This window comes from Verticillium alfalfae, genomic scaffold, assembly GCF_000150825.1.
Source record: "Verticillium alfalfae VaMs.102 supercont1.10 genomic scaffold, whole genome shotgun sequence".
NCBI lineage: Eukaryota > Fungi > Ascomycota > Sordariomycetes > Glomerellales > Plectosphaerellaceae > Verticillium > Verticillium alfalfae.
Window position 1 is genome coordinate 1,244,654 of NW_003315029.1, and position 10,554 is coordinate 1,255,207.

The 10,554-nt window shown below is 57.8% G+C and overlaps 4 protein-coding genes across 4 annotated transcripts; 3 read left to right on the forward strand and 1 right to left on the reverse strand.

The window, feature by feature from the left end:
• Nucleotide 1: 1 nt before the first annotated feature.
• On the forward strand, nucleotides 2–2,510 carry VDBG_07825 (conserved hypothetical protein; the record flags this gene model as incomplete). Its single annotated transcript, XM_003002320.1, has 1 exon — nucleotides 2–2,510. The coding sequence occupies one exon, from the start codon at nucleotides 2–4 to the stop codon at nucleotides 2,360–2,362; it is 2,361 nt and encodes a 786-aa protein (XP_003002366.1).
• Nucleotides 2,511–3,374: 864 nt separating this feature from the next.
• VDBG_07826 (ran-specific GTPase-activating protein) lies at nucleotides 3,375–4,415 on the forward strand (the record flags this gene model as incomplete). The annotated part of the gene is made up of 3 exons (XM_003002321.1): nucleotides 3,375–3,903; nucleotides 3,959–4,087; nucleotides 4,141–4,415. The coding sequence occupies 3 exons, from the start codon at nucleotides 3,375–3,377 to the stop codon at nucleotides 4,254–4,256; spliced, it is 774 nt and encodes a 257-aa protein (XP_003002367.1).
• A 557-nt stretch (nucleotides 4,416–4,972) lies between these two features.
• On the forward strand, nucleotides 4,973–6,273 carry VDBG_07827 (conserved hypothetical protein; the record flags this gene model as incomplete). The annotated part of the gene is made up of 5 exons (XM_003002322.1): nucleotides 4,973–4,984; nucleotides 5,366–5,400; nucleotides 5,463–5,614; nucleotides 5,670–6,068; nucleotides 6,119–6,273. The coding sequence occupies 5 exons, from the start codon at nucleotides 4,973–4,975 to the stop codon at nucleotides 6,271–6,273; spliced, it is 753 nt and encodes a 250-aa protein (XP_003002368.1).
• Nucleotides 6,274–6,782: 509 nt separating this feature from the next.
• On the reverse strand, nucleotides 6,783–9,987 carry VDBG_07828 (conserved hypothetical protein; the record flags this gene model as incomplete). Its single annotated transcript, XM_003002323.1, has 3 exons — nucleotides 6,783–7,111; nucleotides 7,168–9,239; nucleotides 9,311–9,987. 3 exons carry the CDS (start codon nucleotides 9,985–9,987, stop codon nucleotides 6,783–6,785), a joined length of 3,078 nt encoding a protein of 1,025 aa, XP_003002369.1.
• Nucleotides 9,988–10,554: the final 567 nt, after the last annotated feature.

Below are 10,554 nucleotides of genomic sequence, written 5' to 3' on the forward strand. Positions count from 1 at the left end.
CATGACGCCCACCGAAATGGGCACCAAGGCCAACGAGGCCGAGGACACCATCTTGGGCGAATCCGCTTATGAGTTTATCAACACCGACGACGAGAGCCATGATGGCCCGGACGGCCCTGCCGAGTCTCTCGACTCGTATGAATACACACAGACCGATGACGTTCACAGTTTGGCTGGCACGGAACAGTCGAGCGAGGGCCTCGATACCGACTCGGAGAGCGATGGCGAGGAGCAAGAGCAAGACAAGGAACGACACCAACACGATGAGGAGGCGGAGAAGAAATCACACGCATATGTGGAGGAGAGTCTCAGCAGCCCCTCATCTTCCTGCGATATGACTGCCGACGACGAGTTTCGCCACTATTCCAACATCGGGAGGCAGATCAACTTTGCAGAGACCGACGCCGGTGCCGATAAAGCCGCCAACATCGAGGTCATGCACACCATTCGGGAGTTGACCATCGGCGAGGCCGCCACTGTCGCCAAGAACATGCACCTCCCCAAGATCCCCGAGCGCCTAACACTCAGCATCCGACAGACCATGGATCACGACTGCTTGGCCATGTCAGCACAAAGGCCCCTTCATGTGCTGTATGTCGGCAACACGAGCCCGCGCCACCGCATTTTGCGTCGCATCTCCACTGCCCTCAACGCGCACAGCCCAAGCCTCATCCGTCCCGTCGGCGGCGGCGAAGGCATCTATAACGTAGTGCCCAACACAATGCCTGGCAACCTCTCGACGCCCTATGAGGATTTTGTGAAAATGTTCCCCACAAACATAAAGGTTGAAACGTGCACGCATGCAGAAGAGACGGTCTACGTCTCCGACTCGCTACCCGGCGAGACTATTTTCACCATGGCCCTTGAGGATGGCACGACGTACAATTCGGCCCACCCCGCCAACAGCGGCCCCATCGTTGAGCCCACTTACGACCTGCCCCACATCGCCGTCTTCTACATCACGGATCAGGCTGGTGAGGCTACCCTCCGAACGCGCGATGCCGCTTGGGGGTTCATGAACCGCCATGGTGTCCCGTGCATCTTCATCTCCAGCGCACCGGGCTTCGACGAGTCCGCCGTCAGCTGGTCGAAGTATGTTGACCCGTCGGCTATACATCTCCGTCTCGAGTCTTCGAACTCTGCCAATCCAGCGATGCCAATGCCGATCGACCTGGCTTCATTCCTCACCATCGATCCGCGTCAGATGAATCGAAATCTTGCCCACCTCACTGGCCTAGCGGAACGGTCCAAAATCCAAAAGGGCCTCTACAGCCGTGTGGTAATGACTGGCAAGAAGGTGATCAAGGCTTCGATCGCCGCCGACTCGCAGGCCGCGAGTATCCTGCAGAAAATCCTAAGCGCCATCTTCGTGCTTGGTCTGGTGTATGGTCTCGACAGCTATCTCTACCGGAATCATTCAGATAGCCCCGCGCCGTACGTGAGCTTGCCCAAAACCACGATTGCCGACCTCACGACCTTGGTTCCTGATTCTACATCTGAAACTACGAGCGTCATCAATCTCACGTCGTCAAGCACAGCTGTTGACATTCCACGCATTGTCGCTACACCCGGGAATGTTGCTCTGATGCCATTTTCCAACCTGTTCCCCGACATACTTCCCGACGCTGGTAAGGGGAATATTGTCTGCACGGCCGAACTTTATGGCCAGCACGAGATCCTGATTAAAATACCTGTCGGCACAAAGACCACCTGGCTCAACAAGGATTCCATTACGATTGACGTCCTTCGTGATGGCCAGATAGTCAAGACCAAGTTTTCTTCCGTCGACGAAGGTCTTGTGCTCGATATTCCCAAGCGTGATGCCTATGGTGTTGTAGCGGTCACCGTCGTCACAAATCGCAGGCCGAAGATCAACGAGACACTCGAGGTGGATTTTGGTAGGGGAATCCTCACAGAAGCACTCCACGGCGGCAAGCGTTTGCTGTTTGACCTAGCCAGCACAGCCTCGGAGGCAACGAGCAGCCTGAGAGAGCAGGCCCTCGTCAAGGCTCAGGAAGTCTCGGACTACGGAACAGGGGCCTCGGACAGCCTCAAGTATACCGTTGTCCAAAAGTGGCACGAGATTCAGTTCGACTTGACGGAACGGCTGCACAGGACGGCAGACTTTTCCGACAAGCTTGATCTTTCTGTTGTCACTGCTCAGATTCAGTCGCGCCTTTGGTGGCTCCGCATTCAAGGCAAGATGGAAGAGCACGCCGAGTACGAGAAGAAGGCGAGAGTATTCCTCGCCAGAAGACGTGGCGAGATCCAGAAGGCTGGTCAGTCACGCCGGAAGACACATCGCGATGTTTCCGCGTGCCAACCAGGCAGCTCCCGGTGGTCAAAAAAGTGCTGTGACTGACACGACTTTCGATGAGGGTCGACATGATTACACGAATTAGGGCCGCTGGGCGAAGTAGCTGATTAGGGTTTTCGACATGGCGTTTACGTGTTTCGGTTTTGCAATATGGGAGGTTTTACTGTCACTCCATACAAACCACTTTACTGTGTGTCGAAAGGCTCATCTCGAGCCGCCTTTCTCTTCTCTCATACCCACCCCTCCTCTGTCGATGCAGGGGACCCAGAGCTTGAAAGTGGACTTTGAAGGCAAGATTATGCATGCCTGCCCTGGCGTACCCATGGAAAGGAACTCATTCACGGCTGGCGTCTTTCCTCGAGTTTTGCCTAGCTTCTGGGCCGCGAGACGAAAGTCTGGGTTCGTTGGAATTTAATAAAAGCAATGAAATGTAATCCGTTGGTTGAATCGCGTGATTGCCATTGACCGACTGCTCACAAGACTCACTAAGGGGGATCAGGGTGGCAAACTGGAGGGCAGGGCAGGTCCGTCGGCGACCCCACGATAGCTGCCGTTAGTAGGGAAAACAAGTCGCGGCCCCGCGTGGGTGAGAGCGTGGGTAGGTAGGTACCTCGCTCGAAAGGTGTGTCACTCGAACCCGGGTCAGTGTAATTGGGACAGTGCGCTGAACGCAAGGCCCCACTTAATCGCAGGTTGTGAATGAGGGGCTCGATCGCTGCCTCATTTTGGCTCGCCCACTTCGACCTGACATCCATTTGAAAAACATTGCAGCGATTACCTCCATCACGTTTGCGGAAGCTATCTGAGACCCTTACGAATCACCTTTACCACAGTAAGTTTCGATTGTACAGATACTACCCATGCTGCAAGCTCCTCCTTATTTACGTCGATACACGTTCTGCCCCCCCACCATCAGACATTTTGGGGTGAAAAGGAGGGGCACTGCGCCTAAATCTGGCGGTGATGGCTACCGAGTCCGGAGACTGACGAGATTCGTTCGCGCTGCAGGACCACAAGCACCCCGAACGTACAAATCCCCCCCTCCCGACCGAACATCATGTCTGCGCCCGAAGCAACCGAGCCCAAGGTCGAGGAGCCTAAGATCGAGGCGCCCAAGGCCGAGGAGGCCCCCGCCACTGGCACCGCCGATGCGCCCGCCACCGAGTCCACCGGCGAGGCCGACAAGCCCGTGACGGCCCAGTCTTCCGTCTTCAGCATGTTTGGAGGAGGCGCTAAGAAGGAGAAGAAACCCGAGGACGAGGACCGCGGCGACAACTCTGGCAGCAACAAGGCTCAGCGCGAGGCCGCTGCCGCCGCCGCTGATGACGATCAGGCCCCCGAGTCGGAGGATGTCCACTTTGAGCCCGTCCACAAGCTGACGGAGAAGGTCGAGACTGCCACCAACGAGGAGTCTGAGCAACAGCTCTTCAAGATGCGCGCCAAGCTGTTCAAGTTCATCAAGGAGTCCAGCGAGTGGAAGGAGCGCGGCACTGGCGACGTCCGTCTGCTGAAGCACAAGGAGAATGGCAAGACCCGTCTCGTCATGCGCCGCGACAAGACCCTCAAGGTCTGCGCCAACCACTACAGTGCGTCGAGTCGAGCTCCCACCTTGCTGTGTTGCTTATGCTAACGATACGATAGTCGTCCCCGAGATGAAGCTCTCCCCCAACGTCGGCTCTGACCGCAGCTGGGTCTGGAACGCTGCCGCCGATGTCAGCGAGGGCGAGCCCGAGGCTGCTACTCTTGCCATCCGCTTTGCCAACTCCGAGAGTATGTGGCCGTGCTCTTCTCTTACCTTGGAAGCAACTCACTAATAGTCACAGACGCCAACCTCTTCAAGGACGCCTTCCTCCAGGCGCAGAAGGACAACGAGGCGCTCTTCAAGAAGGCCGAGGATGGCGAGGCCTCCACCGAGACCCCCGCCGCAGAGCAGTCGTAAACCCTCGTACTCTTCTAAGATGGTCCTTGAAGGACGAGGCCCCTGAGTCCCAGAATCAACATTCCCCTGACACCCTCCCATCACGCACACACACATACACACACTCACACATCACACGTACCGTTGCGAGTCGACACAATCGCTGATGCTTTTACCCTGACAATCGCTGATGCCAAAATGACTCCCATGGGGTGCCAATGAGCTCTGCGAGATGCGCACACAACTGATCATGGTGAGGCTCTCTGGATGTCGTGGGGCAGAACCCTGTCCTACCAGCCGGACCTGCCGCCCACCAGGCAGTGTAGATAGATTCCCACCCCCAATGACACCATTCCCCATGAACATTGAATCAATAAAAAGAAGACAAAAAAGCTAGTGCGCACGCTGAGGTGCAAGTATTGTGAAATTGATGCGTTGACTTGTGTATTTGGCGTAAAAAATGGTGAGGGGGGTGTGGCGGTTGGTATGTCATGGGGGTGTGGCGATAGTGGCGCAGTTTTGGCTTCAGCCTTCCCTCCTCCAACGTCACCACGCAACCTGTCCAGCCAACTTCTCCCTCTCGACGACACGATTATCCCACCGCATCACCCACGCCCTCCATATCACGAAAGCGAACACGATCTACGACGCCACGACGAGACAAGACTTTGTGGCTAGACCACCCAATAACTCACACAAGAACGCGCTTTCCGAGGGAAGGTCACAACGCGGCCAACATGATTGTAGAGGTAAGCGCCCATCGCGCCGCGACAGCGGCCGACCTTTCCACGGTGCTCTCACCTCCTGCCGCTGCATGCGATACACTCTACAAACCAAGACGAAACCCTGGAAAGTGAAGCACAGCCGTGTCGGCCCAATTGAGATGGATCGACATCTTCTGCAAAGCGCTATCGCACAGGGCGGGAGCTTATCCTTGGAGCCGCTTCACTGGAGCGAACACGCCCAGGAGACTGCTATCCTCAATCATGTCCTCTCAATCAATTGAACCTCAATCTCTGCGTTCCCGTTCCCTCCGAGTCCCAGTCGCCCCATCCCACACCAGCGCGCGACGCGCAAAGCCACCCGCTTCATGGTTGAGCCCGAGAGTGCTAAGTCTTGTCGTGTCGCAGCGCAAAATCCGCCTCGTGACGGACCAAAATGTCATGTAAGTCTCTTCACCGAGGTAGAGTGCTGCCAGGGAACACAACTGACGCGACCACGACACAGGCCCGACAAACCGGCGCAGGTCGAGGGCTTTCCCATGAGGAAATGGTCCGTCTCCATCTTCGTCTTGGACGAGGCAGGCGAGGAACACACGGCCGATTGCTTCCAGAAGGTTGTGTATAACCTTCACCCTTCCTTTGAGAATCCAACGCAAAGTATGTCTAGTTGTGGCGACTGCCGGCATACCATATTGTGCTAATCGGCAACAAGCCTTCCCCAAACCCCCCTTCACCTGCGAAAACGAAGGCTGGGGAGAATTTGAGATGGTCATTGATTGCTATACGACGGAGAAGTCCAAGCAGTCCATCCCGCACGACCTCAACTTCCAATCCAACCACTACGTCTCTGAGCACACAGTCTCTTTCAAGAATCCAAGCCAGGCGCTCCAGCAGATTCTCCGCGAGACAGGACCTCTACCCAACGACGAGGACCGCGCCAAGCGCAAGGGCGCCGCTGGTGCCGCCGGCCCCAAGAAGGCCAGCCAAAAGTACGACTATGAGAAGATTGCTGATGGCCTCGGACGCCTCGAGGAGGATGACCTGCTGCGCGTGATCCAGATCATTAACGATAACCGGACCGAGGGCATGTTCATCAAGAGTGACGTGGACGGTGAGTGGCCTGGTCTCTCGTGCCTCACAGGCAGCGCTGACGGATTCCAGCCGGCGAGTTCTCGATCGACCTGTATTCCATGCCCGAGACGCTTACGAAGCTTCTCTGGGACCACCTGGTTCGTCTGCCTAGCACGGCGGTCTCGCGTGCATGCTTCAATCCCGCTAACCATTTATTAAAGAACAAGAAGGGTCTCATCAGTTAGTCGGAGGATCGCATCCGTACAGGAGGAGGGAGTCTACGTCGTTCGCGAGCCAAGGCGTCTGGATCATGAGGGCGGGGCGGGGGTATCTCATTCATAATGATGGTCATTCTCCGGGCACTGGCACAGTGGGAGGGGGAGAAACGATCGCACCCGGCTTCGACAGGACACGCCAGCGCGCCCTGTGGCAGAGCTTGTTGTAGAGAGCACGTCGGAAAATCGAAAGGATATCGTTTCTCAAAATGGCGTCACGTGGGGGCAGCAGACGTTCAGGCGGGAACATGACGGAGCAGATTGCGGAATCGAACATTGGAACCATGCTGATTGATGCCTTCATCTAACTGTTCATATCCCTGGCGCTAGTGGCCGACCTGTCCCGGTCCATCCTCGCTTTTCATAACCGTGAGAGCTTTTACGAAATCATACCTAACGCCACCCCAAGTCCTGTAGTACGCCACGCCACGCCACGCCGGGAAGAAGGCCTCGACGAAATACACGTGATACCCATCTGCTCATGCACCATAGTTTGCCCCGTCCATGACCGGGAATTGCGGATCCATGGCCATATACTCCAGTAGGTCGACCCCGCCAACGTTCAACCCCTCGGACGTCATGGCCACGCCGTTCTCCATGTTCTGGAAGAAGGCCGCACCTGGCGGCAGGTACCACATCTCATTGCCCGGGTTCCCCCATTCGGACGAATCAAACATGTCCACCGTTGGGTGATCGATGGGGGGTGCCGGTGTCGAGGGGTTGAGACCCGAGGCTGAACCCGAAGGGTATGGAAAGTTCCCGGCGCTAACGTCAAAGGGCGTCGCCGAGATATTGGCCGCGATGTCATCTGCAAGAAGCGGTCAGCAACAAGCGACAGCCTCCCGGCAAAGGAAAAAAACATACCTGGTGCACTGAGTCCATCACGGAGCCTGTTGGCGTGGGAAGACCAGTTTTGGCCCTCGCCGTTGGCCCCATGCCCGTGAACGCCATGAGCAGTGGGTTCCGGGCTGCGGCCGTCGCCCCCGGAGTGCCCGAGAGTAGGGGCCTGGATGAATCGGGTGCGCAGCCTGCTGGTGAGAGACTCGAGCAGATCCGCAAAACGTATGCCGAGATGAACATCGTCGACGACGCAATTTCGTAGTGCCTCGACCGTCGAGTCCATCAAATCAATACTCATCTTGACGTCGGAACGCGGGGCGCCCAGCGCAAACGTCTTCAGCAAAAACATGGCTCCGCTGATGATGCGGAAATACGTCCGAACGGGCGCATGCTTCAGGTAGTCACCAGGTAGCAGGCCCTCGACCACAGTCCTCAGGAGGTTGCGACACCCACTGATGACTTCCCTGATGCACTCTTGGTCGGTTGCACCAAAGCCGCCAAGCTGACCGAGAGGCAGCTTTCCAAAATAGTTTTGCGTCTGGGGCGACAGCTGAGCTGCGCCAGCAAAGGACCCGCCTTGGGCCGCGTGCACAGTGTTTCCTGCATGGCTCGCCGATCGCTCAACGACAGCTTGCAGCGACAATGAGTTGACGTAGATACGCACATACTCGTACTCGATCGTCAGGACGTGGCGGATGAAGGGCGGCAAGCGGAAGCGCTCAAACTCCTTGTACCAGTCCGCCAGCAGAGGCCTGAACTCCTGCAGAAGCTCTGTATACTTGCCACTCTGAATGATGTCGGTTGTGTGCCTCCGGTTGCGAAAAAGCTTTTCGTTGCCAAGAAACATGAGATTGCTGATGCCAGCCCAGCAGTGAATCATCTGGTCGTCGAGCTCCAGGTCGGGAATGTAGTTGAACGCGTTGGAGAAAGACGACGGGTTCGTGCCGGGTGTCGTGCCACCCTCGACAGAGCCGCCAGGCCGCTTGCGGGAGACGGCTGGGTCGCTCTTGCGCAACGCCTCGGGCACCATGTTTGTCCAGCCAAGTCGACCGGCAAGCTGGGAGAGGTAGATGAGCAGCAGCCTCTTGATACGGTTCGCACGCTGGCGGTACGATTCCTCCTCATACTCGGGACGCGAAATGGCGCCACTGCGTAACATCTCCTCGATATCGTCAAAGACACCCAGCTCGTAGGCGAGGCCGTTGGCCGTGCTGAGCAGCATCCAGCACATACGGTCACTTCTCCACGCCGGCTCGAGCCAACTCTCGATGCGCCGGCCGCCAATGCCGGCAGAGGGGCGTTGATTACCGTTCTCGTCTGTGCTGATGAGGTCGCCGCCTTCGTAGGACGGCAGCATCAGTTCGTCGATAGCCTCGTCCGGGGGAAAGTGCAGAGCACGAGGATGCCACTCTGTCAGGATCATGAGCGATTCGATGGTTCCCAGGGTGCGCAGGCTGCCTTTTCTCATGCCGCGCCAAGGCGCCGTGCTGCTGGTTTGGTCCTCCCCTCCAATTGCAGCAGCAACGCCGGGGGCACTAGCGCCGGTAGTCATGCTCACAAACCCGCCACCAAAGGCCTCCTGGCCCCACAGACAGCGCTCAATCATGCCGCGCAGGTAGTTCCATAGCTGCTCGTGGATGGCGTGCGAACGGCAGTGGCCTCCGGTGCCAGGGATCTTTCGGTAGCGTGACGAGATGGTCAGCAGCGTGACTGTAAGGATGGGCTCTTCGGTGAGAAGAGTTAAGTGGGAGGCAGGGTTGCGAAAGGTGGGTGGGGATATGGGCGTCAGCGGCGACAGGTACTCGTAGTAGTAGTCGATGTATTCAATGGCCTCTTGTGCGGTGAACCAGCCAGCTCTGACGAACCTGAACCTCTGCCAGGCCTTGACGGCGCTGGCATAACCAGGTTCGGCGGAAAGATCGCGAGGCCGCGCGAGATTGGGGTCTATTGGCTGCTGTTCTTGCTTGACGGAGAATGTCGGTCGGCGGCCAGGCGGTGTCGGTCTTCCAACTACATTGGGGTTGACAAGGGGTAGCGGTTGTTGGATGGATGTAAGCGACGCCGTGCTCTCGTGACGTTTGTGGGCCGGCAGTGAGCTGCCCCGGTTGTTAGTAGACGCACAAGCACGCACAAGAGGCGTCCCGTGTCGGGGAGGTGCGGTACTTACTTGTCTGTAGCCGCTTTATAGAGCAGGTCTAGAGCATCATGCGGGCCATAAACACCGGTGCGCAGCACGTCCTGGGCCTCTCTATTCTCCATATGGGCATTCGACTCCTCCTCCGCGGCATATTCGCCGACGCGCCTGCTGCCAGACTGACTGACAGTCGTGCTGGGAGTCGCAGCGAGGCGGGAACCATCGGGACGCGACAACGGCCTTTCCCTGCCGAGGCTGCCTCCGGGGGTCAGGGGCACATCGTTATAGACGGAGCGGTCAACGGGAACATGCTGGCTATCGTTGGTGTTTAGTCGCTTTCGGCCATTGCGCATAATGTAATCGTCGGCGTCAATGTCGTCGTTGATGTCAATGCCATCCTCGGTCTTGCGCTTGCGTCTCGTGGCGCTGAAAAAACACTCCTTGCTCTCACGGCGACAACGCACACAGGGCGGTTCGTGGGGATTATCGACGCTGCCGAGGTCGCACCGCACCTTGCGCCGGCGGCAGGGGATGCAAGCCTGATAGACGCGCTTATGCTGGGCAGCCTGGGTGCTGCCAGGCGCGGCTGCTCCGCTGGCTGCGCTGGCACCGGCGGCGGCGGCGGTAGAGGAGCTCCCGCCGGGCAGCGACGGGCCGGATGAGGAGGCCGGGCTCGTCGCATTGGGTGCCTGGGCGCCATAGGTGGCCATGATGACGGCGGGTACCGGTCAATCAATGGGGCCGGCGACAAGCAAGGGCGACCAGAAGAGACAGGGCGTACGAGGCTCCGGATTCGTGGGATGGAGTCGGAATGGCTGCAGTGATGGTAGGGTCGAGTCGAGTCGCGAGTCGCGAGAGTCGGGGGAGATCGGTTTGCAGCGGGTTTAAGGAGGGGTTGGGTCGGTCTGGGGCGGGAGACGATGGGCTTTTTGTTGTAGCGAAGGGCCCCAGAGAGCGTGACCCGAGCGCCGGGCAGTGGTTTTTGTCGGTCTGATGCGGGGTCGCACTGTTCCTGTCGTACTGTCGCGTGTGATTCGTGTGGTTCGCCCCAATGGCTATGGCGCGTTCCCGTTGTCTTGATGAACGAGGGCCCTTCCCCAATCGAAGGATGCCGTGGTCGTTTAGGAGTCAACCAGCCAGCCGTGTTCTCGCTGAGAGATTGTGGTCCAAGGCAAGGCAAGTCGCTGAGAAGCAAGAGCTAAAAGGACAGCAGGGTGTCTGTTTTCTCTTCTCGTGTCGGCCGCTTGCCTCCAATGGCAGCAGCCTTTGCAACCACG